The sequence below is a fragment of the Osmerus eperlanus genome, chromosome 13 (genome assembly GCF_963692335.1).
Source record: "Osmerus eperlanus chromosome 13, fOsmEpe2.1, whole genome shotgun sequence".
Lineage (NCBI taxonomy): Eukaryota > Metazoa > Chordata > Actinopteri > Osmeriformes > Osmeridae > Osmerus > Osmerus eperlanus.
Window position 1 is genome coordinate 9,166,766 of NC_085030.1, and position 25,580 is coordinate 9,192,345.

At 45.9% G+C, this 25,580-nt stretch overlaps 2 protein-coding genes across 3 annotated transcripts; one reads left to right on the plus strand and one right to left on the minus strand.

The window, feature by feature from the left end:
• Positions 1-35: 35 nt before the first annotated feature.
• On the minus strand, positions 36-6,596 carry arr3b (arrestin 3b, retinal (X-arrestin)). Of its 2 annotated transcripts, XM_062475762.1 has the most exons (17): positions 6,459-6,596; positions 6,020-6,053; positions 4,042-4,072; positions 3,860-3,920; positions 3,735-3,779; positions 3,440-3,636; positions 3,265-3,324; positions 3,062-3,138; positions 2,843-2,978; positions 2,656-2,740; positions 2,503-2,575; positions 2,153-2,290; positions 1,901-1,984; positions 1,756-1,779; positions 1,500-1,553; positions 1,026-1,055; positions 36-454 (listed from the first exon to the last, which is right to left on the minus strand). In XM_062475762.1, exons 2-16 carry the CDS (start codon positions 6,025-6,027, stop codon positions 1,043-1,045), a joined length of 1,086 nt encoding a protein of 361 aa, XP_062331746.1. In that variant the 5' UTR covers positions 6,028-6,053; positions 6,459-6,596; the 3' UTR covers positions 36-454; positions 1,026-1,042. The 2 variants fall into 2 exon arrangements, with proteins under 2 accessions (XP_062331746.1, XP_062331745.1); XM_062475761.1 differs by lacking the exon at positions 1,026-1,055.
• Positions 6,597-9,730: 3,134 nt separating this feature from the next.
• inppl1b (inositol polyphosphate phosphatase-like 1b) lies at positions 9,731-23,390 on the plus strand. Its single transcript, XM_062476384.1, has 26 exons — positions 9,731-10,962; positions 12,346-12,409; positions 14,936-15,074; positions 15,226-15,358; positions 15,773-15,913; positions 16,039-16,120; positions 16,377-16,466; positions 16,586-16,714; positions 16,881-16,995; positions 17,109-17,209; positions 17,345-17,447; positions 17,694-17,890; positions 18,063-18,180; positions 18,353-18,449; positions 18,642-18,880; positions 19,047-19,135; positions 19,618-19,699; positions 20,059-20,148; positions 20,255-20,368; positions 20,474-20,562; positions 20,647-20,734; positions 20,849-21,001; positions 21,417-21,498; positions 21,585-22,365; positions 22,474-22,589; positions 22,682-23,390. The coding sequence occupies exons 1-26, from the start codon at positions 10,826-10,828 to the stop codon at positions 22,773-22,775; spliced, it is 3,663 nt and encodes a 1,220-aa protein (XP_062332368.1). The 5' UTR covers positions 9,731-10,825; the 3' UTR covers positions 22,776-23,390.
• The last annotated feature ends 2,190 nt before the right edge of the window (positions 23,391-25,580 follow it).

Consider the following 25,580-nt stretch of genomic DNA (forward strand, 5'->3'; position numbering starts at 1 on the left):
TTAAACTCAAATGACTCAGCAAAGACGAGACAATCTTGAGATAATGTTACTTTATTAAAGGCAAAAATAGAAATAATACAACAATTCTATTTTAATTTATTGAGACAAAGGGCCTGCATGCATGGTGTAATATAGGAGTGTTTAAATCAGGGGGGACTGTTTTTTTTAATCTGATAGTGATGGGACATGCCAGTAACATTATGCCCTAAACAAAAAGATACACAAACAAATCTAAGGAAGAACACTGTTGTATTGAACACTGAAATGTGTTTCTGTCAGGCTCTGCTATGTTTCACTCTCGACTGGGATTAGTTTTATTAGTTTTTTTGGGGGTCAGGGTATTCTTCTTTCTTTTCTCAGTGCGTGTCAGAGTCTGTAGTCCATCATAGGCTTGTGTTCCTTCATGTCCTTCTTCATCCTCTGATGGAGAGTCTACTCAAGATTAATAGCCGAGCTGGAATTTATTCAATCGAAAAAAACACAACCAACATCAACAATTTGCTAGAAAAACTAACTAACAGCCAGGAAAGATGGGTTTGGGATGCTATTTGGATTCGTGTCCAAAATCAAACTATTAGATTTTTGTCAGATTTGCAGTTCTTTTAGTTTGTTTCGGAGACGAATTTAGAATGACCAAAAATTATCTTTGAAGTAGAAGTTGTAGTGATTAGCACAATGTCAATCCTTTTTTGCCAGACAAGGCATAGCAATAGGAAATGTGGTAACATTGTTCACTTCTTAAAGAGCTCAAATGATAGCTATGATGCTATGCTCAAGCATCTAAGAGACAACATATTTATTTATTGTGCAACAGTTGCTCAAACAGTTTCATCCCTGAATGCATTCCCCTGTTGCCACTTTTAGATTCTGTGTGATCCCTGCTGCTTAAACTGTTGATAATCCTGACACAAATTAGCAATGGTTTTGTGTCATCTTAATAATAATCTCCCAATGATGGCTTCTGTTGTCGTTCTTGAAGAAGTGAACGTCAGGCCTGAAAGGAATGACATTGGGAGTGACCTCACCTGCCCTACATGGGCTTTTATTCCACTTTGCTGCAGATCATGAAATGCACAAACACACATGAGAATGAGAGCTACCCTGAGAGCTGTGTGCAACCAACACTCCTCCCAACAACGTCTATCTCTGCACAAATGGTAAGGCAACCATTTGCATCCATTTATTCAAATGGAAACAGACAACGGCATGCATCTTTTCAGCTTGGGGAAGCAAGGAACAATAATCATGCATCTTGCATGCATCATCAGTGGAAATTAGTTTAACTAATTGATTCATCTCTCTTTCGTTGTCTTTGTGTTTATATGTTGTAAAATTATACTTACACTTCTGTTCCAAGGAATAAAACATAGCACATTGTGGAAAAAGAAAAAAGAAGTTGGGATTTAGAATGAGTTCTGAAGTAAGAGACTCATCACTTTACAATAAACACACTTTCTTGTATCAATATTTGTTGCTTGTATGGTGATTTGAATCACAACTCACCAGCAGGTTTGGGGGACATCAGTATCAATGGGAGTTCTACTCCAACATCACTGAGGAGAAAGGGTAGATTTGTCAGAAGATAGTATTACAATGGCATGTTGTCTTGTGCAGTATGATATTGTGTTACGTGAGAAATAAATGAGATGTGAATTTGCATTTAATTTTATCACATCATATTTGTTAGAATTTAGGGTACTTCATCAAGACCATTTTGTTTAGTTAATTAAGTCCTGTCCTGTTCTGTCCTCTTACCTGGCTGTTAGGTCTCCCAAGATGCTGTGTGTGTGAGAGAGAGACGGGGGGGGGGGGGGGTTGAATAATGGTATAAATGTTACAATTTCCCATGAAAAAAAAGTGTAAGGGCAAGAAAAGGTTGGTCTGTTCATTGGTGTCTTACCCTCCTCTGGACACCATGAGGTTGATCTTGATTTTGTACGACACCAGGATTCCCTGCACTTCCTTGTCCATGCCAGAGTGAAGCCTGAAAAATAACAGCAGAACATTTAACCTTTAGACAGCTTGCAGGTGGGTTTAATCCACTCTAAGAGGATGATGCAGCCAAGGCTTTCGCCACCATCGCCTTCAGACTAAGAGGATGAGAGTGGATCAATGGAAGAGCTTTGCTAGGTTTAGGAGCTCATTGACTCACAGCGTAGATGAGGCCAGGTTGGTGTCCTCGTCCTTTAGCCTGCCGTCCACTGCCAGGCCACGTTTCTCTGAGTTGTTGACCAGCAGGGGGGTCACACTGAGCTCCTTCTCAAATGTGGCATTGGCATTTACTGTCTCCCTGTGCAGTAATTTAACAGATGTTTAAATGTATCTCTCACAGCTAAACACAACATCAATCCACAATATTGCTAAGAGTTCAACAGTAGGGATGTACTATTTGTCATTTGGTTTAGGGGGTTTTCAGTTTGACCACTGTCAAGTCAAATGTGACAAATATGTTTTGGATTTCTGTTCTGGATAAGAAAGTCACGATAATCATCATTATCTTACCCAAACTCCTCAGACAGAATAGTTTTGGTGTATTTGTCAGCTGAGTAAAGCACCACATCTGTTGTCTGGTCAACTGGTCATAAGGAAACAGTAGTGTTAGAATCCCCTTCTCCCATTTTTTTTGAAACTCACACCATAGTCTTTAATACCCACCTGTGACTTTAATTTTCTTCACTACTTTGCTGGTTTCATTGTTGATTTTAATTTTGATTGGGATTGCCTCTCCATGGTAATATAGCTGGAATTAATGGTACAAATGTTTAAGCTAACATGATACACAATTTATGTAAGGCTTCACACAAGGCTTTGTTGACTAATCATTTGATAGTGTAATGCATACCTCCTTAGCAATGGAGGCCTCCAGGTGGACTGGTTTGTCAGTCATCATGAACTGTTTGCTGATATCAGCCTTGGGTCCTGCTCCAGTTTTATCTGGGGCAAACTGGATCTTACGAATGATCAGACGACAAGTGTCCCTGAGCACAGAGAGAGATAAAGAGGTTGAGGTCTTTCACTACTTTCTTAATATCAGTTCAGTTACGCTCATGGATATACTTACTTCTTCTCAATTTTCTCATCAGGGTTGTCGGCATCATTGGCAATGTACCCCTTTACTTCCAAATCAACACCACACGACTGCCAAGGTAAGAGACAAATATGTTAGAGCTTTAAACTGTTGAGTGAGAGAAAGACAGAGAGAGGGAGAAAGACATTCAGATAGAGGGAGGTAGAGAGAGAGGGCTTTAAAGAGAGTACGTGTACCTTGCCAGTATCCCCAGGTGCAGGCTGTAGGGTCACTGAGCATGGCAGGTTGACTGGAATCTGGAACACAGAGTGGGAAAGAGATGGATCATGGGATACAAATCAATAGACTGTGTGGCATCTCCCAACGTCAGGAAGGGAAAGTGAGAGAGCAAACAGACAAATCTCCACTCACCTTAAAGGTGAAGGTGTGTCCTTGGTCTCCACATTTCTTCAGGAGGGCATCCTGCATGGGGGTGTTGGCTGGCTTGCTGTCCCCAGGAGGAGGGTATATCTGGAAACGCTTTACCCAGATGTCTTTCCGGAAGGACAGGCCAATCACATCCAGGTCATCGCTACCATAGCGGAAGGCCAAGGCCAGTGACACAAACACTGCAGAGAGACAAGGGCCTTGGGCATCAGTGCCTGAATTTGCACTTGTTTCATCCTGGCCAGGAAAAGGTGTTTAAGAAACATCAAAAGGGAGTTACCTTTCCTGCCATTAAGATCAGCAGGGTCCACTTTGAGCACTCCATCTGTGCGTAGCAAACACAGACAAGTTCAAATGTATGGACAAACAGAGATCATGTGACATCATCAAATCTTTATTACACACCAACATCATCAACGCTGTCCACGTGGTCCACAAAGTCTCTCCTCCCCAGGTAGAGGGCAAGCTGGAAGGGGGGGGGGGGGAGAACAAGGGAGAAATTACGTTATTTTGGTGTATATGGTACTATATACATGGATGGACTGGTTAGCATATCCCATGCTAATGATGTCAAAGGGGTTCCTTACCGAGCCGTTGCCGCTGGTCTTCTTGAAGATCCTTCAGAGCGGGGACAAAGGAATCAAGAGATGACATCACTGCACTAGTCACAAAGTAAACACCTGCTGGTTTTCCATGTCTTCCTTCCCTGTAGGTTTCCAATGTTCATTTCAGAGACATTCTTTGTTCTGAAAAACCCTACTTCCTCAATGAGGCCTCACAGTTTCTCTGGAGTCGGAACCTACTGGTGCCTCACAGACTGGTCCAGTGGGTCCACAAGAACCTGTTTAGAGACCAATCTCAGCTCTGATGGCCCACCACCACTCCACTGATTGGCATTAGCTGCTACACTGGACACTGCGAGGGATGGCTGAGCTCCTCTACATCTCACTCTGGGTGTTAATTGAGGCTGACTTACACCTAGAGGTTAACTGTCAGATCAGGTTAAAGGATAAGCCCTCTCTAGCCGTTTTCCCCCACCCTCTCCCTCTCTTCCCCACACCCCCCCTCTCTTCCCCACCCCCTCCCTCTCTTCCCCACCCTCTCCCTCTCTTCCCCACCCTCTCCCTCTCTTTCCCACCCCCTCCCTCTCTTCCCCACCCTCTCCCTCTCTTCCCCACACCCTCCCTCTCTTCCCCACCCCCCTCTCTTACCCACCCCCTCCCTCTCTTCCCCACCCTCTCCCTCTCTTCCCCACCCCCTCCCTCTCTTCCCCACCCCCTCCCTCTCTTCCCCACACCCTCCCTCTCTTCCCCACCCCCTCCCTCTCTTCCCCACCCACTCCCTCTCTTCCCCACACCCTCCCTCTCTTCCCCACCCACTCCCTCTCTTCCCCACACCCTCCCTCTCTTCCCCACCCCCTCCCTCTCTTCCCCACACCCTCCCTCTCTTCCCCACCCCCTCCCTCTCTTCCCGACCCCCTCCCTCTCTTCCCCACACCCTCCCTCTCTTCCCCACCCCCTCCCTCTCTTCCCCACCCTCTCCCTCTCTTCCCCACCCACTCCCTCTCTTCCCCACCCCCTCCCTCTCTTCCCCACCCCCTCCCTCTCTTCCCCACCCCCTCCCTCTCTTCCCCACCCTCTCCCTCTCTTCCCCACACCCTCCCTCTCTTTCTTTCTCCCTGGTCCCGCCTCATGGCTCTCTCTTTCTACACCTCTCACCTGTTAGGTCTCAGGATTAGTACCTTGGTGCTCCACTGGACACACCTAAATGATTGTGTTCTTATGTGGACAAAAGTGTCATGTAACTTGTCCGATCTGAATGGGACTTAATAAGCAAAGTGTATTTGTAACCATGCTTAACATGGCAACGTTTATTTCAATGCAGCTGCTGTGAAATGTTAGTGCAAGTGTCAACACGTTACACATGTCTTACATGTTCGTAAAGCGATACATGTAATTGATTGAAGATACTTCAATGCATTGAGTCTGTATTGGATCTATTAATACTTTTATTCTAACAAATTACTGTTATTACAATGTTGCTAATCTATTTCATCATGATCTGACCAGTTCTGTTTATGTCTTCCTTGTCTGTTTATGTATTTTCCTTCCATTTAGTCATTTAGCAGACGCTCTTATCCAAGTGATTAGGAATGTTAATCTTTCCCCTGTTCTCCCAAACTGTTTCTCCTCAAATCCAATCCATGCTATCTGCTCTAATCGGGATTTACTTGTATCCCGTAATTTAAAAGGTGTGAAAGGTCCTGATGTGCTTTTTGTACCACAGTAGGGTTGTCATGTGTTTACACGTGAGCACCTTCTAGTGTGGAAGATCTTTTATCCCTGATCATTTGTCCATAACTGTTAGCTACGCAGGTCATCTGGCACTTCCATGTCTATATTAGGATAGTTCCAAAGATCAATAAAATGAATTAAAAAATGAAAAATATCTAAGACCATTCAACTGCTTCTCAATTGGAGTCTACTTCACCTCTCAGAGCCGACTCAGTATAAGTGTCTAGTTGGTGATTGTATGTATTTGCAGGGGTGAACAAAGGCTACTCACTTTGACATTTCTGTACTGTGAAGTGTGACAGTATCTGCAAAGATAAAACACAACAAACACTGTCAATGAGCTGTTATCATCATGATCAAATAACACTGCCAGTATTCCTGTGTAATGAACAGTGACAATGTCACACCCGTTTACAAATCAGGTTAAATTAATTACAATACAATTGACCAGATCATTGAGAAGAGTTATTCAGTAAATCACGTCCAAGAGGTTTGTTTGTCCTAATTCTTCTCTGACCCAACGTACATTAACATCCCATGTCTCGCAACCATCAATTATTGTGATGTTCTTTTGTTCTGTGAATAAACTAAATATGTCTTCCTGAGGTGAACATCTTGTATGTAAATAGTATAAATTTATGATGAAATGCTTTGCAAGCATTTCCCAGAAAGGTGTGTGTGTGAGAAAGAGTGTGTGTGTGTCCACTCACTTGGTCCTCAGGCTCTTGGACAATTCTCTGCAGTGGTTTCTTCTGTAATCCTTCTGTGTCCAATGCCTTGAAGTGTATGTGAGCATCCGCCAACACCCGTTCCTTTATACGTCGACCTATCAACCTCACAGACCTCCCCTCAGCTTACCCATGCTGCAATAGGAAGCTCCTTTTAGACCCAATCTTCTTAATTCATTAGCCTGCACTTTTTTCAGTTGTATTTTGGGCTGCAACGTGTTTAAAAATAAGAAGAGTATGTGACTTGGAAGGATTAGGTCCAATTTGAAAGGGTGGGTGCCTTGGATAGTGAACATTTGTTTTGGATTATAGTAACAGGGTGTTGTCCCTTGCCAGCCGGCACCCCTGAACAGGCATGTGATGTATATGTGTGCAGTTTTGGAACTCTTTGGTACTTTGAATTATGAGTCAGTGGTGTAGGATGACAATAACATAAAAGATGCAATCTCTGGAAAAGTTTCACTGTGTCTTTATCTCAGCCTATGCCCCTCTCTATCTCTTTTCCTCTCCTTTCTCTATCTCTCTTTCTCTCTCGTTCTCTCCTCCTCTTATTGTTTCACTGGGTCCATGTCTGTTGTAGGGTGTTCAATCGAGGAATCCCTTCCAATGGTCTGGTAATAGACAGGAGGGGAGCTGGATTTAGTTTCCTGTGGTTGCCAGGACAACAGATGGTCTTCAGTCAAGCCCTGTGCAAATCTGCCTAGAGCACGCAGAGAGGAATGTGTAGTGACCCATGACTTGCTAACGTGAAGCATTCCATTCCTCATGCACCCTAGTGGTGTATATGCATAGATACTGCTTATATACTGTAGACATGTATACACATTATGTATGTACAGAGATAGCAAGAGAGAGAGAGAGGATAGGGGCTATCAAATTCTCTCAGCAAAAAGTCTGCTGGAGATCACAATTAAATAAATCAGGAAAACACAAGCGATACTGAAGGTCAAATGAAAAAAACACAGACATACTTGATGAGATGGATATTACTCAGACAGAGAACAACTCCTTATTCCTTTCACACAAACTGTGCACTGTATAATTTTACTGGAACATCACTGTTTAATCAATTCAAACTGTAAATTCAACAGCAACAGTAGAGTTATATCAGGTGGTGGAGAAACAGCGTTGTTTTCTGTGAAACAAAGAGGCTTTGTAGGTGGTGCACATATGTAAGGCCCGGCAGCGCAGAGAGTGTTTGTGTGTAGTCCTGGCCTTTCTGTTAAGCCTCTTACATTTCTCTGTACTTCTGGTTACCTGATTGTGGACTTCAGAAGGCAGCCCTGAGCCATGGTAAGAGCAGCTCAAATCACCTTCCCTTGACACATCACATTCGCTCCCTTAATAGGCTTAGCATGGCTCAGTCCCAGCATAAAGAGGGAATGCTGTTACAGCCGTGTTGTTCCTAAATCTGGAAAGTGTGCCAACATCATGATCCGTACCAGTGAAGAAGAGAGGTCGGGCAATATTTTACTCAGAATCGTCCACACAGTTGTTGTTGTTGTCACAGCCAGATCCTGTCATCATGTCTGTCTCCAGACACTACTAAGATAGCCTACTGTGATGAAAGTAATACTGGACCAAGAACAGGTGACAGTGAAGGTGCTCCAAAGCTATTCCTGATCTGTGATTTGAGGCAGATTTACCTGCAGGAGAAGCAGTAACTATAACGTCTTCATGTAATCCCCTTACAGCTAAGCTCTCTTAAATTAAGGCCCAAACTTTAAATAGTCGGACAATAATGTCTGTTTACTGGACCCTGGTGTTACCTTAACCCCACTAGTTGTTCAAGAGGTCAGTATACTTAGATTGAAATGGCTAGGTTTTGAAAGGACCTGTTTAGAAAGAGTGTCTGAAAAGAGATGAGAAACTGGTTTATGGTCTCCGTTTAGGTGTCTCATAACTTTACCTTCAATAATTCTTCAGCATGTTGTCTCACTTGGTGTTGCATGGCAGCAAGGATGTCTATGTGAAACAGATACAGAAACCTTGTCTGATGCAGTGGAACATTCTCTCTAGGAAGGCCAGAATAAGTACCTTTTACAGTGCATGACAGTGACAGTAATAATACAAGTATATACGGTAGTAATACAAGTATGTAATACAAGTATGCATTGTTTTTAGTTTCTGTAAATCCTGTTAGCAGAAACACAGTACCTTGGGAAAGTGGATGGATGGAGAAATTATATGGAAGGAGAGACCAGAGCATAGACCAGGAAAACTGACAACAACTTCATTGAGTTGAGAGAAGAGACATTTGGGTAATTGAATGCTTTAAACTGTAAGACAGTGAAATGTTATTCAGGTTCAGAAAATCTGCCAGTAGGGGGCAGTATGAAGTTTTTTGTGTTGAGTGAGGGGGATTTGACCAGTCCCCTCATATAACCTTACATCTGCACACCGACCTAAGGGATTGCCCTGAGAGGAGATAGGAGCCAGGATTGTGTGTCAGGATTGTATGGATATATGTATCTATGTATGGGTGTGTGTGTGTATGTGTATGTGTGTTAGAGAGAGTGAGTGTTGGAGGGGCAGGGGTCTCTCAACTGACAGAAAGAGGCAATCCCATAGAGGAATCTAGAAGATGACAGATGCATTATAGCCGGGGGGGGGGGGGGTGTTTGGATGATGGAACGGTCTTGTGTGTCTGTGTGTATTATGAGTCTATTATGGGGGCTGTGGTTGGGGGGTGACGGATTTTGCTGAGTAGTAAAAGGCAAACAGTAAAGCTGGAGCCAAACAGCTGCCCGCAGACTCCCACAGCCACTCCCCCTTGGAGAACATTGGGAGTGGAGGGAGAAGAGAGGGAGAGGAGGGAGGGAGGGCAGGAGGGGCGTTGTTTTCTGAGGACAAAAATAAGACTTGTGCAGAAAGTCAAGGATGATCACAACCATATGGTGGCTGCTTTTCTTTTTGGACTAAGAAGAGGCAGAGAAAAAGGGCTTTGGGAGACCCGAAACAATGACAAAAAAGAAAGGCGGCGCAAGAGAGAGGAAGAGAGGGCGAGGGTGGGAGGAGAAAAAGCAAGCCAGCACAGAGGAAAAACAACTGAGTAGGAAGAGGAGAAATTGGAAGTGAGGCAGCTGGAGTCTGAGCCAAAACGGCCCACCTGAATGCGCGAGACTGTGTGTTGTGTTTGGATTTAAGGGAAGGAGGAGCAGAGGGAAGGGTGGAGGAGAAGAGGAGGGTCTGGAGGAGGAGAGGAGGGAGGGCTGGCTGGCCCCGGAGAGGAAGCTGCCTGCTGGCAGGGCCGGCACACGCACTAGTGATGAAGTGAAGTCACTCGCAGGAATTCTCCAGGCTGCATCTGGGTTTTTTTTCTCTTTTTTTCCTTCGATCCCTTCCTTTGTAAACCAGTAACTTCCTCTGTGTGCCTGGGCCGAGGGCTGTTGGAGCTGTCCTCTGCCCTCCTTTCTGACGACACCCTGCAGACACACTGGACACACCACCACGAGGACACAACGCTGCCTACACACACACACACACACACTTGCACGCAGCACAGCCTCACGCTATCGAAGCCAACATATGACCTGAGAGAGAGCAAGAAGGAGTCAGAGAGAGAGAGAGAGGCAGCAATCATCAGCTGAACTTTTTTTTTACTCTCTTTCCCTTATATGGAGAAACAACTGGAAAATCATTTGAATTTGTCTGGTTTCTGTCGCATGGCTGGTTCAGTTTCATGTGGGGTGTCTGTGAGGGCTGTGTGCAGCTGATTGTCACTGCTTATGCTGTTCTTAGTTCTTCTTTCCTATACTGTTTGCATGTGTTTTTTTTTCATTTAGGACACAGCAGGAGGGCTGTGTTTGTGGTGGGGAGACTACATCCTCTCTCTGCGTCAGGAGGGCTAGGCTTCATTCATACCCTGCTGGTCCTCTCTTCTGGTCTCTCTCTCCTATAGCTCTCTCTCTCTCTCTCTCTCGCTCTCTTTATTGTAATTCATTGTTTGTCTACTTGGGAGACTCGTCTGTTTCTATAGAAAAGGGAGCTACAAACCCTCGCTAAGGGGAATGAGCGATTTCTGCTGAGCGAGGTGGACCAGAGCTCATCAAGAAGGAACTGTTGTATTTGAGGACACACACAGACTACCCTGGTCTGGGGGAGTCCTATTAACGCTTCACACCTCTCCCTTATGTCTGACCCAGTGGCATTCTACTGGAACTGACTGGGGAGAGGAGCATGATGGGAAAGCTCTGAACCCACCGGAGTACCACACAACGACAGCTCCTCATTGGACAGTCTCTCATCGCCATGTGTGTCTATGTGTGTCTGTCAGACATTGTTGTGGATAACGTTGGAGAACAGACACTCTCCTCACGGACGACGGAGGGTTGACTGCTGGCATCATCATGGCCACAGCGGCCTGGTATCACCGGGACATCAGCCGTGTGCATGCAGAGGATTTGCTGGCTCGAGGAGGGAGGGATGGCAGCTTCCTTGTTAGGGACAGTGAGTCTGTACCTGGAGCCTACGCCCTGTGTGTACTGTGAGTACCGTTCCTGCAGACACACACACACATCCAGTATATACAGTACACATGCACACAAGCACACACTCACACGAAAGCAGACACATTTGCTCAGTCATATGTGTGTGTGTGTGTGTGTGAGCCACTCCCCTCTGCTCCTGTCAACCAGCAACATGGGCATTATTTCCCTGTGAGCCTCACACTCACATCGACACATACATGCACCCCCCCCCCCTCCACACTGTGTTGCTGTGTGAACTCTCCTCAGTCCTTCAGCTGAGCTGGGTCTCCATGCTCGTGTCTGTGTGTCTGGGTTAGAGAATAGCTTCAGCAGTCTGTTCCTCTGTCAACTCCATCAGATGGCTGGGATTCTGTTTCTCTCTAGCTGCTTTTCTGTCTCTGTCTCTGTCTCTGTCTCTGTCTCTGTCTCTGTCTCTGTCTCTGTCTCTGTCTCTGTCTCTGTCTCTGTCTCTGTCTCTCTCTCTCTCTCTCTCTCTCTCTCTCTCTCTCTCTCTCTCTCTCTCTCTCTCTCTCTCGCTGCTTCTCTCTCTCGCTGCTTCTCTCTCTCTCTCTCTCTCTCTCTCTCTCTCTCTCTCTCTCTCTCTCTCTCTCTCTCTCTCTCTCTCTCTCTCTCTCTCTCTCTCTCTCGCTTCTTCTCTCTCTCTCTCTCTCTCTCTCTCTCTCTCTCTCTCTCTCTCTCTCTCTCTCTCTCTCTCCATACTTCAAACTCAGACCTGTTCGTTGAGCTGTACCCCGGCTCCAGACTGGCCCTTTTCCCTCTTCCCCTCCCGGCTTCCCCAGCCCGACTCAGAGGGCCCCAGGGCCTGGAAGAGGGCGGGAGCTCTGGTGACCGCACGGCTCTCTGCGCTCATCGGCTTGAGCCAGGCACATTCCTGAAAGCTGAGCCCTGCTCATGCTGATGTGCTCTCTCTCATGCTGCCCCCCCCCCCAACCTCTCGCTCCTCATCTCATTCCTTCTCCTATTCTCTCGCTTCTGTATTCTGGGCTTTGTCTTGTCTCTGTTTCCTCACTGTACCTTTTGTATTGTGGTTGGCTCATAAACTTCCTCATTCCATGGTATGTTGGAGTATATGATCCAACACGAGAATAGACAAGGTGGTCAATGACATTGTCTACAAAGTCTATGTCAGGCACTTCCTACCTCCGTGAAAGTTGTAATATCTTAAAGAGAGACCTGTGTGCTCCATGAGTGAGGTGTGAAGCCCCTGGTGTAAAGTTAAGAAACACAAGAAACATTCCTAACAAGCGCAGCACATCTGGTCCTTGTTCCACCCCAACCCCCATAAAACTTTCTGCCTTTAAACCTAATTTCTTCTCAAAGGCCTTAAACGGTTTTCTGTCTACGCACAATGTATAAGTGTTTATATTCTTCTTTTGCAGGTTCCAGCGCCATGTTCACACCTATCGTATCCTCCCTGATGCAGACGGCCTTCTTGCAGTTCAGGTGAGTGAGCAGCTGCTCTCAGAGCCATGGAGGAGGACTCATTTCCTGAATCTGTTAGAGCAGCAATTCATATTGCTGCTCTGGCTAGCTCAAAGAAGAAGACACCCTAACAGAATAATTCCAAGAGTACTGTAGAACGCTTCTCCTAAAACTGCTACAGCAGTAAACTCTTCATATCATTGTTTGTAGAATCTGGTTCTGCTAGGCAATCAGCACACACAGACAATGATTCATCAACTCTCATCAAATACAATGGAAACATCAATTTGTGCTTTAGTAGGACAACTGGAGTGGTGTGGAGCCGCGGGGCCTCTGGTCAGTTAGAAGAGAAACAAAGCTGGGTGTGTTCTGATGCTGTCCTCTGTCTGCCACCACTGCTGCAGGCTTGTTATGTGATTGGCCTCACTGCCATGTGGCCGCGTGCTTGGTTAATGACCTCAGCAGGACACAGAGGAAACTGTGTGTGTGTGTGTATGTTTGTGCTTGTGTGTGTTTATGAGTCTGTGCATGTGTGTGTGTGTGTGTGTGTATGGGTGGGTGTCACACAGATTCTTGCAGCACCCACGCAATGGGTCACTGACCATGTCCACAATACACCATACTGAAAACCCACAAGGGGCTGGGTCTGTTTATTTGTGTGCATGTGTAGGTGTGTGTGTGAGCTTGTTTGTGCATGTGTGTTCTAGACATAAAACTGTGTTTGTATTACGTAGTATGTGTGGGTTAGTTGGGTGTGTATCTGTGGCTGGTAACTGGATATAATGGACTAGTTCTTCTAAGACTGACTGTGTCTGGTCCCAATTTCAGAAAAGAACAAAACGCACGCTAACAAATACCGGTGAAGTGGCAGACCACAAGCCAGCCCAAGCATTCCTCAAGCATGTTAACTCCAAAGAGCTCAGTAAAGCTTGTCTCACAATTGTTTAACAGGGCTCCGACCAGGAGACACCACAGACTCGCTCTGTTTTGAGAGAAGGGCTGTTCCCCTCCACGTATTAGTACTATTTCATCAGTTTTCCACTGAAGCTAGTGAAAGTTTCCCATGAGTAGATTAGCTTCAAGCAGCCAATACAGTGGACAGTGATGGATTATTTTACTACTTGTATTTACTTAGAAGGTTGGCTATGTCATAGGGGGTTTTAATTGTCTTTCTCAACCTCCATTGTCACTCACTTCCTCTATTTTTAAGAGCTTTTTGTGAAATAGAAAATAAAAAAGTATCATTCAGTGAGAGTCTCTGTTGTTAGAAACAGGTCACTGCTGCCACAAATGGTTTCTTCAGCTGCGAAATGAAAACAATAATCTCTGGAATAAGACAAAAAGAAAAGGGGTCATTATTTTGTAATCGTGCTGTGTGTATCTGTGCTCCACGGCCCTGGGTTTGTGGAATTCCTGGCCTGTGTCAGTGTGTCTGTGTTTTGAGTGGCATCAAAGCGTGTATTTGGGTGATATTTTTTGACACTGGTGTCTGTGTGTGTGTGTGTGTCTGTGGATGTGTGAATATTGTCATTTTATAGGCCATTAAACACTTGTGTTTGTAGGTTGACGGAGCGTGTGTTTGTTTGTGGTGCTGTCTGTTTATAGTAAGGGTGTACACCACAGTAAATAGGGCACTGGCAGTGAAGTGGTTTAATACACTTTATAGTAGCCACACTTGCCAGAATGAGGCCCACGTCCTGAGGATAAAAAGTGGGCTTTCTGAAACCCACAGGACCCTAATTTAGATAAGATTCTGTCATGCAAACTGAGGAAGGAAACTTTTTTTTTTCCCTATTGAGAAACAGATTGACTAGTGGTCCTGACCAAGACATATAGAGACTTGAATACAGCATAGTGACACACATAGACACTTTTAAACACTTAAAGATGCTGTAAAGCAGAACTGAAAATTATTTTAAATTCATCACACCACAGAATGTGTTGTTAACTACAGAATGTGTTGTTAACTACCCATCCAAAATCGAATGAAAAAAAACACAGACAAGTATGTTAAATTACACTTTGAAATCGTGAGAAAATCAGCAGTCTTCTCTGCTTGATACTGGGGGGGCATGTCGCCTGAAGGAGCTGAAGCTCTGCCCCCTTGAATTTATTGAATTTAGCAACAACAGCAACAACTAGCTAAATCAATTTCAGATATCAGAACAGACTTACCTGCAGTCTCTGAGTGTTTTATGTGTTAATTACTTTGTCTTTGAATCGTACCAGCTGAGTAACAGAATGCAGGTTATATAAACCGTCTGTGATATTACGGTTCTGTTAGCTGTTAGCTTTGGAGAAAAAGTTGTATTCCTCCATTCATGGCTCTGTTCTGTATTCTGTCAGCTTCCTGACATAAGTGAAATTTAATATTTGAGTGTTTAGTCATGGTGTGTTTTTAGTCGAACCTTTCAGGACTTTGTTTGGTGTGCCTGCAGTATTCACAGATGTACATGTAATGTACACATAGTCTGTTGTGTGTGTGTGTGTGTGTGTATGTGTGTGTGTGTGTGTGTGTGCATGCATGGGTTTGTGTTTTACCTTTAGACAACTCAAGGGGTTCAGGTGAACTGTTTCCGTACACTGGGGGATCTGGTTTTGGGGTACCAGAACCCCCATAAGGGGTTGGTCTCACCCCTGCGGTACCCTGTTGGACAAGACTCTGAAGCTGGGGATGACAGCTCAGGTAGGTCTCCCTCCCTTTCCTTCACAACACACACATATCTCACATAAGCAAACCTTCAGCACACATACAGAGTACTTTGGGAATGGAAGTCTGTAATTAGTTTGAGAATGTGCGATGTCAGAGATATTCTCATAGTTTTAAGATGATACAGATGGCGATGAAGAGAAGCCGGGAAGCGGTTCTTCTCCTTCTTCAGCCAACCCAGCCCCTCCTACTGGGCCTGCCGCCACCCCTCCCCCCCACACCCTCTTCCTCCACAGACTGCAGGAACTCTGCACTCCCAGGTACGGAACCCCATTACACAACACCGCTGTTTACCACAGTCTAGCACAACACAGCTGTTTACCACAGTCCAGCACTACACAGCTGTTTACCACAGTCTAGCACAACACAGCTGTTTACCACAGTCTAGCACAACACAGCAAAGGATGTTCCTGGATCAGATCCACTATAAACAGATCCACTATGAACAGATCCACTATGAACAGATCCATTTTGAATAGATCAATTGTGAATAGATCCCTGTTCAACGCTTGGATAAAATTGTCTGCTAAAAACGAATCCAAAGTCAAAAGGTTGTTGGTTATCTAGATAGGTAGTTGTGTACCTGGTAGTAATAGATAGCTTTTAGGTTTTGGAGAGATTATGGTTCATTATTTTGCACTATGTGTTGGCAATCTCCTCCCCTGGTGCTGCAGCCTGGCAAGCGAGGTGGTGAGCGCGCTCAGTGAGTACCTCCGCAGTGATCTGCCCATGGACATGGAGGGAGTCCGCAGGGGGGCACCGCGGCTGCGCCACCTTCACCGTACCCTGGGCACAGCCTGCCAGGGCCTCCACAGGTACATCCGCACCTGTCTCCATGCCCCTGTAGACTTTGAAAAAAACTTTGAAAACCATCAATGTTTGCATCATTGTAAGAATGCTATGGTCCAGGTACTGATGTATGAAACTCATCGATCCACAGTGAGATCGACCTGACCCTGTCCAGTCTGGAGACCCTGGCCAAAGTGTTTGATCATCCCACCTGCCCTCTGACCAACTCACAGGTGCTGCACCGGTTCAGTATGCCAGGCTGGCTCTGGAGGGATTCATATCTGTGGGGATTTGTGTCAAACAAACCTGATTTACTACCCCCCCTAGTGAACTAATGAAGAAACTTCACTTTGAGTACTGAAAATGTACTCCTGCACTCGTACTAGTACTAGTATGGCTGAACTATGACACATGGACATACTGTAAATGTTTATATTTATTTTATGTAACCCCCTGCTGTGCTGTTCATCCGCACTTGTTACACTGCAGAACTTGGGGTTGGTTCCGGAGGTGGAGATGGACAACCTGCTGTTTAAGATCTCAGCCTTAGTCAGTCTTCTCTCGTCCCTGGAGAAGAGGGTGTGTACTGCTCACACAGTGTCTTTGCCCTAGATGCCCGCTACAGTCTCTCAGATCAGTTTGAACCTTGGGAGTCACCCAACTGATGATCCAGAGTACTTTGTGCTCTTCACATGCAGGTGTTGAATGCTCTGCAAGATGCCGTGACCAATCACAATCTGGCTGTGCAGCCTGCCCCTCCCCCCGAGCCATCCCCTGCTCCTGTGGCCAAGAGCCATGCCAGGCCTACACCTGTTCACTCCTTTCAGGTAGAGTTAGGAAGGAAAGGGGAGGGGTGTCGCATGTTATACATGTTGTCAAAACATTAGGACATTTAGTTTGGGATGTTCTGTGGGTGGGAAAGGGGATTTGTTGTACGAAACTAAACCCTTAGCTGTGTTTTGCTACTGTGTGTGTGTATGTGTGTGTGTCCAGGTGAAGATGGTGCGGTATGGCAGACAGACAGTGTCAGTGGATGTAGACACGGGAGTACTGCTGTTCGACAGGAAAACTGGCTCGTTCCGGGTGGAGACGGTCTCACATGAGCGCAGTGAGAGCCCAATAGATCTAACAAAAACATCCAAATTCTGACTAAAATGTGGAAGCGTGACATTGATAATTGATTGTGTATGTGTGGGCTGTGTGTGTGTGCGTGTGTGTTAGTTCTGCAGCTTGTCAAGTTCCAGAGCAGCTCGGCCAAGCTCCGCATGGTGGTGGACAGTCATCACAACACACCACGAGAGCTGATGTTTGAGAGTGCCCGAGTAAGACAGAGCCAGCACATAACCACCTGACCTCCTCAGCCAAGCCTTTTCTTTGCTTCTCATTCCTACATGTTCTGCACAATGTTCTTTTTCTTGAATGAGCAACGTCAGCGTGTTCCACCTTTCTCCAATCAGAAGCGAGAAGCCTTCTGTCAGCTGTTGCAGGTGATGAAGACCAGACACTCCCAGCTGACTGAGCCTGATGTCATCTCTGTGTTCGTGGGCACCTGGAACATGGGTAACACACCCAACACACACACTCCTTGCGACACACTCTTTCTCACACTGTTCAAGACAGTCATGCCAATCATTATCAATTTCAATCATTAGACTAATTGATGGATTACATTTTAAATTGAAGGATGAAAGGGATGAAACGGATGAAACATCAAATATTCATATTAAAGTAGTACAAGGAGTCATGCTCAGAAATCAGGGTGTGTGTGGTATGGTGTGTGTGTGAACGTGTGTGTGCTGCATCCAGGTGGCTCCCCGCCCCCTCGCAGCCTGCAGTCCTGGGTGACCTGCTGTGGTTTGGGCCGGACGCTGGATGATTCCACCGCTCTGCTCCCTCACGACGTCTACGCCCTGGGCACCCAGGAGAACCCGCAGGGTGAGAGGGAGTGGACGGAGCATGTCAAGGCCACACTGCACGGTCACACGCACTTCCACTACAAACAGGTGGGTAGATCTCCTCCCTCTTTGACCCAATGTTTATTATGTCAATCCGTTATCTTCTTTGTCTTTATTGTCAGTCTGTGATCCTATTTCAAGATATCTTCCTTTTGACCGTCACTGAAGCTGTGGTGTTGTGGTGGGCCATGTAACAGGGGTGTTTCTCTCTGTTCTGAAGGTGGCAGTGCAGTCCCTGTGGAACATGAAGCTGGCTGTGTTTGTGAAGCCAGAGCACGAGAGCCGCATCAGCCATGTGAACACAGCCAGTGTGAAGACGGGCCTGGGGAACACACTGGGTACGGTGATCCAAAGAGGACATTAACACCCCCATAATCTCCCTCTTGATAAATTATAGCACATACACACACACACACACACACACTAACTAGCCTATGGCTACCAGACAAAAACATCAGGGCGTGATTAATAGTTCTGTTTTAAATTCCAGGGTTGTTATGTGTGTTCCAGGAAACAAGGGTGCTGTCGGGATCTCCTTCCTCTTCAGCGGAACCTCCTTTGGCTTTGTTAACTGCCATCTGACCTCTGGGAGTGAGAAAGTACTTAGGTAGACACCCTAACACCCTTTACTGGCCTACATACTTGCTCCTTCATAGATTACATGCGAGTTGAAAAACACAGATATGAACTAATATAAGACTGGGACAGGTTTTGTCTCCTCTGACGTTTTCCTTTGAGCAGATACAACTGCTGTGATGTTTCTTCAGCCCCTGAATGGAAGTGTGTGTGTTTCTGTCAGGAGGAACCAGAACTGTGCGGACATCCTACGCCTGCTGTCTCTAGGGGACAAGCAGCTCAGTTCGTTTGATATCAGCCTGCGCTTCACACACCTCTTCTGGTGTGGAGACCTCAACTACCGCCTGGACCTGGAGGTGCAGGACATACTGAAGCACGTGTCCAAGCGAAAGTTTGAGGCGTTGATGTGTGCCGACCAGCTGACCAGAGAGAGGCACAAGAGGAAAGCCTTTCTCAACTTCAGTGAGTTGTGTTCACCTGCTAAGATTGTAAGAGTTGACGAGGAGGACCGATGCTATGTTTACGATATCTCAATCAATGATTTAATCCTCCTCTTGACTGAATGCAATCCCCTTTCATCCTTCATCTGTTGTGTTCTCTCTTTGTCCTTCTCCTTGTCCTGTTTAAGAGGAGGAGAAGATTGAGTTCCCACCCACCTACAGATATGAGCGGGGGTCCAGGGACTGCTACCTATGGCAGAAATACAAGACGTCCGGGGTTAGTCACTGTTGCAACCTTCAGTCCACCATAGCCCCTTCCTCATAATGTAGCCACTACTGTGAAGGGCACCCGAGTCACCGTGCAGATCCATGTTATCTCAATAACATTTTAGTAATCCAGAAAATGTAATCTCCATTATTCTTTTGATCACATTGGATGTTACCTTAATGTTAAGTTGGGACTCTTGGCCTTAGGAACCACACATTGTACACATTCTAAATAAAGCCCCATAACTCACTGTCACACATATTTACATGTGTAACCCTACCATCTCTATGGGGGGTCACTTTGGGGCCGTAGCTTTGATGGCAGCTGTCAGGACCGCTATTATTAGGTTTGCAGAGGTATGTTTGGTACAGCTGGGCAAGCAGGCTGGGTCTAAAGCATAATTCTGAAATAATCTTTTCATGCATATTCCTGGCACACCCACATAAAACACACATTTTGCTGACAGACAAATCCCAACTGCTTGTTTGCAGGTGCGTGTCAATGTGCCTTCGTGGTGTGACCGTGTTTTGTGGAAAAGCTACCCAGACACACACATCACTTGTACCTCCTACGGTAGGTTTGGAAGGTCTCTGAATGCCAAGGAGCACTGACATTGTGGTGACTGAAAGTTCAAATATGGGATACAATGTTTGTTTCTGTGGCCTTCCCAGATAGGACATTTTTTTTAATATTCTTTCATCACTTCTTTTGTGTAAAACAACAATGTGAAGGTTCACTCGAGGGTCAACTCCTACTGCTTTGGTCTGCGGGTTGCATACACACTGACTCTTTTCCTTCTTGTGGCTCTCACTCGTGGACTCTGTGAAGAACCCCCTCTAAAAATCTGCCAACATTTTCACCTTCTCAGGTTGTACTGATGACATCTTCTCACCTTCTCAGGTTGTACTGATGACATCTTCTCACCTTCTCAGGTTGTACTGATGACATCTTCACCAGCGACCACTCCCCAGTGTTCGCCACCTTCCAAGTTGGTGTGACATCACAGTACGTCTCAAAAATAGGTGAGTCTGTCGGGAGACAAACACAATGGCACCCGCATTATTCTAAATGGCATTCAGTGCCTTTGCTAAATCTAGTTCTGTGATACGTATGCATCCGTCGTTTCAGACCCAAACTTGAGCATGGAGCGAGCCTGGATTGAGCTGGAGGTGGTTGAGGCCATTGTGAAGACAGCTAGCAAAGCCAAGTTCTTCATTGAGCTCCATTCGTCCTGCTTAGAAGGTCTTAAGTCATTCAATCATCATGTTTTCACTTTGGGGTCAATTCACTGATTCAATTAGGGTGGGTCATGTTGTTACTGAGTGAGTTTCTTATTTGTGTGTGCAGAGATTCGGCGCTCTAATGAGAATGACTCACAAAGCTGTGATGTGCCTGGCTTCCTGAAACTGGCCTGGTCCACTAAACAGCTGCCCAAAGTAATCCATTAACTTAGCCAATAGGAGAAATCTGAATCAACTCTCATTCCATTGATAAATGAAAGAGTGTGTCTGTGTTCGTAGCTTCTTCCAATCATCTCTGACATGGAGTATCTTCAGGATCAGCACCTGCTGTTGTCCATCAAGTCATGTGATGGCTTCGAGTCATATGGTTCGTCACTGGCCCCTCCCTTACTCTCCCTCCTTCATAACGCCCCAACCATGAGGTGGGGACCTTCTGTCCCCTCAGGGACCTTTGACCTTCTACCTTGCTCCCCCTCTACAGGTGAGTGCTGTGTGGCGCTGCGCTCCCTCGTCGGCGCGTCTGAGCCGTTTGAGACGTTTCTGAGCCACCGAGGTGAGGAGATGGGCTCCATCAGGGGGAGGGTCCGGGTCCACGTGCCCAAGGACAGGAGAGGAACGCGGGAGAAGATCTATGGTTGGTCAGCCCACCCCCCCAGCCTGCTCCCACCACCACCACCGCCTTTGCTGTAGGGCCTCCTCTCCTGCTCCACCTCTGCTTGCACTATCACTTTCTACTGGTCTTGTGTAGCAAGCGCCCCGGTGCTCCCTGGTTCCGCTATGTATCATCCATTGCTTCCTCTATTTGGTTCCTCAATGGCCAATGTCTTGTGCCTTTGCTGGTTTCTGCTACTGTTTCCTCTTTTGGCTCCACTTTGGCTGACCAGATGCATCCTGAGCCCCTCGCTGGAAAGAGAGGGTGTGCCCCCCAGGTCAGGACATGTGGCACACACACACACACAAATACACAAATTTCAAGGCAAGCTTGCCTCCCCCTCCACCCCGTTAACACAGTTGGTGAACCAGTGAGCACATTCTCGCTCTTCTTTCAGAATGGTTCTGCTTTGAGAAAGATGAGAAGGATGTGGTGAGGGGTCGCTTGTCTCCCCAGTCGACTCGAGCTCCATTCAGCCGGTAACAACTCCCATTCTGAAACCATATCTGATCATGGGAAAGAAAGATGTGAAATGTTGATTAACATTTCTGTACACTCCTTTCAGATCATCTGCCATTCCTCCTAAGACCACTGCCAGCAGCTACACTAACCCCGCCTACTTCATCTTTGAGGGCGTTCCAGTGCTCAGCAAAGTGGAGGAGGCCCCGCCCCATCGCAGGGACCCTCAGGTTGTTTGGTCAGGTAACGAGGTTCTGCAGCTCCCCAAACTCTCGGGGCGGTGGGGCGCCAACAGGAATTCGACCCGCAGGTCTGACTTCACAGAGATCGAGATCCCGGCCATCCTGCCGCACTACTCCTCAACCAATGAACTTCCTTCAACTCAGACAAACTCCTCCTATCAGCTCTTCCCGTCTAAAGACCCACCTCCCATGCCCTCACCCCCAAACAGCACTACTTCCCTGTACCAGGACCAGCCCTCACCACCCAGGGCTGGTAAAAACAATGCTGTCCAGGACGCCATCCTCCCGGTCAAGAACCAGAGGAACGTGTACATGAACCACTCAACCATCTACAGAGAGACAACCAGGAGGGAACCCATGAGATATGAGCGGACCGACCTGGTCCAGGGCGGTAAGACCCCCTCTCTGTACCCCTATGTATCCACTCGCGTGGCCCTCTGTCTGGCCTCGGACCCCTGGGTGGTGGAGCCTCCGGCTGGGACTCCAGGGGACAGCTCCCTCACCGCCCTGCAGATCGCCAAATCTCTCAGTGAAGTGGACTTCTTCCCCTCGTACCACCAAGGGTCCGCCACGGCCGGTCAGAGGTCAGCCCCGAGGAATGGCCCAGCCAGGGTTACAGAGAGGGGTTGCAGCTGGGAGGATGAGGTAAGTGCTGGATGTGCCAGTGAACCAGTCCAGTAGCTCCCCCATTGTAAGGACAAACTATCTTAATCACAATGCATTTTTTTTCATTGATATTGTTGATGTTTGTAGATGTGCATCCACCATGGGGCTCCAGAGACAGTACAAGAGCTGCTCAGCATGCTGGGACTCCAGAGATATACCCTGGGGCTCAGTCTCAATGGCTGGGACGATCTCCACTACTTCAGGTTCATATCATGTATTGTTAGAGCCTAAATAAGAACGAGCTCAGTTTATATCAGTAGTCTAGATTGAATTGAACTTTGACCTCTCTCTTTAGTGGAATAACAGAGGAGGATCTGCATGCTGCTGGGGTGATAAACCCTTCGCACCGACAGAGGATCCTGGAGAACCTGCCTAGAATATGGGACTGACCTGGCAGTGAGAAGACACCCAACACACCCAGGTCCATCAGAGGGAACCTGCTGCCACTGACTTCAACCCACAGAAACTATAGACTGTATTGTTGTCAGATGACAGCATCAGTGATCTCCAAGTAACCTCTAGCCCTTGTCTACTCCTCACTTACTAAATCAGTACTGTTAAAACATATTTGTCTGTATGCAGATAGACAACAGACAGGGCACATATCCCAATACAGATACTGATCTTATAAGTTTACCAGTCTAGCCTTGACAGAGAAATGCCTGTTAAATTCACAATTCAGTTTGTGACTCTAACCTGGTCTGTGGTATTAACCCGCCCCCACCATTCTCCACACTCACCAGGGGTTAGTGTTTACTTTCCATCTCCATGCCTCATATCCCCCTGTACCATTTCATCTTCTCTCCTCCTATAGAGGTCTGCTCGCAACCTATAAAACCCCTCTACAAACCCCACAGAGCATGAAATGTATAGCTGTACATATTTACTGTTGGAAACTGTTATTATCTCATCACTTAATCAGTGACTGTGCCCAGTGTGGACCTGTTTTACTGCCTTCTGAAACGAAATGACATCAAATCCATAAAATCAACTGTTGACTGAGAGATCCAGAGTGTCTGTGTATGCAGCCATGCAACCGTGAAGGATGTTCAACTCCTGCCTGACACCTGCCAGGCTCCGCACCCCGGTGGTGCTGTCTTTGTGGCTTCGTACACAGTCACTCCCTATTTATATGACTTTTGGTTGATGACTTGAGTTCTGAGAAAGTTATCCCGATCTAACATCGAATAGGAAAGAATCTGTAAATCTTCACCTGATCGTAACATAACATTACATTTACATTTATGCATTTAGCAGACGCTTTTATCCAAAGCGACTTCCAAGAGAGAGCTTTACAAAAGTGCATAGGTCACTGATCATAACAATGAGATAGACCCAAACATTGCGGGTAGCCAAAACATGAAGCATACATTTTGAAAAAACAAATAAGCCCCAAAGGGAAGAACCATAAGAGCATGTAGTTAGACAAGTTAATTAAACAACATGAACCTCAGAGGTGCAAGAGTGTACTTGTAGAAAAAGGAAGCAACAATAATAAAATTCACAGTGTGTACAATAATTTTAAGTCAGTTACAACTAACCAACAAGAGCAACAAGTCTCTCAATAAGAGTCATTGTGATCCTGGAGGAAACTAACATCAGGTCCAGCCAATCATTCCTAAGTACCGTTGTATATCATAACATGATGAAACAGATTATGTTTGCAGGTTGGCTCATGGATCACTGAGGAGATTTAACAACTGAGGTGTTTATTATCTCAGACTGCATCATCTTCTCCATATAAAACAAAATAATATTCACTCAATAGGTCTTAATACCTTTTTACTTCGAAGTCTATGACGACAAACATGGTTGACTGAATAACACTTGGAAAAAAAACATTCTGGTCATCTTTTGAGGACACATATGCAACCTTTATGAATGTTAGAAGATCTCCACCTCTTATAAAAATGAACAGTCTATGGAACATGGCTGTGATAAATAACTGTTCAGTGGCCGTATTCACAGCTATTTATATGTTCTGTATGCTTTAGGTCAATTCTCATCAGTTCACACTTCATTTTCTACACGCCTAATTTAGTTTCCTTTATTCAAGACACAACTTAGTCACCACTTTCTAGTTGAAATACCACATGAACCGACCGTCTTAACCGCTCTCACTTTTTCTCATGAAAATGTCTTACATCACAGACCTAAAAGGATATTTACAAGAAAATAAACTTTTCTGTAAAACAGGTCATGCAATTGTGTATGTGTATAGGGACAAGCAAAGCTTGGTACAGGTAGAGACAGGTAGAGACAGAGACCAATCTCTCTACGTAGAGAGATTGGTCTCTGGTTCCCTGGTATATCCAGAAAAACCTGCATGTGTGTGTTTGTGTGTGTGTTTGCATGTGTGTATGTGTGTGTAACCCTCAGTTACTTATTATAACAAAACCTAACACATCCCTCTATGCTGACTGGCAGGAAGGTATGTGTCCATGACCGAAGAGACGGCAGCCTTGTGGACGGGCCAAAACTCATGGACTCTCACACACATGAAAACACACACAGGTCTGTTTGACTATCCAAGTGGGAACTGATAATTCACTGCCATTCAAAATGGTGTGATCCCTAAAACGTATTGTAACCATAAGCCTAAATCCCTAAAACCCCTCTAGATATAGTTGCGGGGCCTGAATATGTCCCCACAAGATCTTTTTGTGTTAATTCACTACGTTTTTTGGGACTCATGACTCCCAGTTCAGCTCTTAGGATTCTGGGATATTTGGGACCATGTCTAAACACACTGTCGATAACAACAGCAAATGCTAAGAAGCTGTTTCATACAAGGACAGGTCGAACTGACACAGAGCATACAATACCATTCAGAGGCTTCATATAACACGATTGCTTACTATAAAAACTCAGTCCTGTTGCTGACTAGCTATTTTGCCCTGACAGACAATGTCTGTTTTTCTATGTACTTTTACTCTGCATAGACTTCTGAGCCATTGTCTGACCATACTGCGCACACACACACACACACACACACACACACACACACACACACACACACACACACACACACACGCACAGAAGCTTTGAATTGTCTCAGGGTCAGGAGCCAGTTTCCATAGGAAGGGGATAGGTGGAAGGAGGGGCTTCACTGACCTCTCTTCAATCCTCTGATCTCCAATTGGCTGCCTTGCCACAGGTTCTGATGAAGGAATGCAGAAAAGTAATTACAGAAC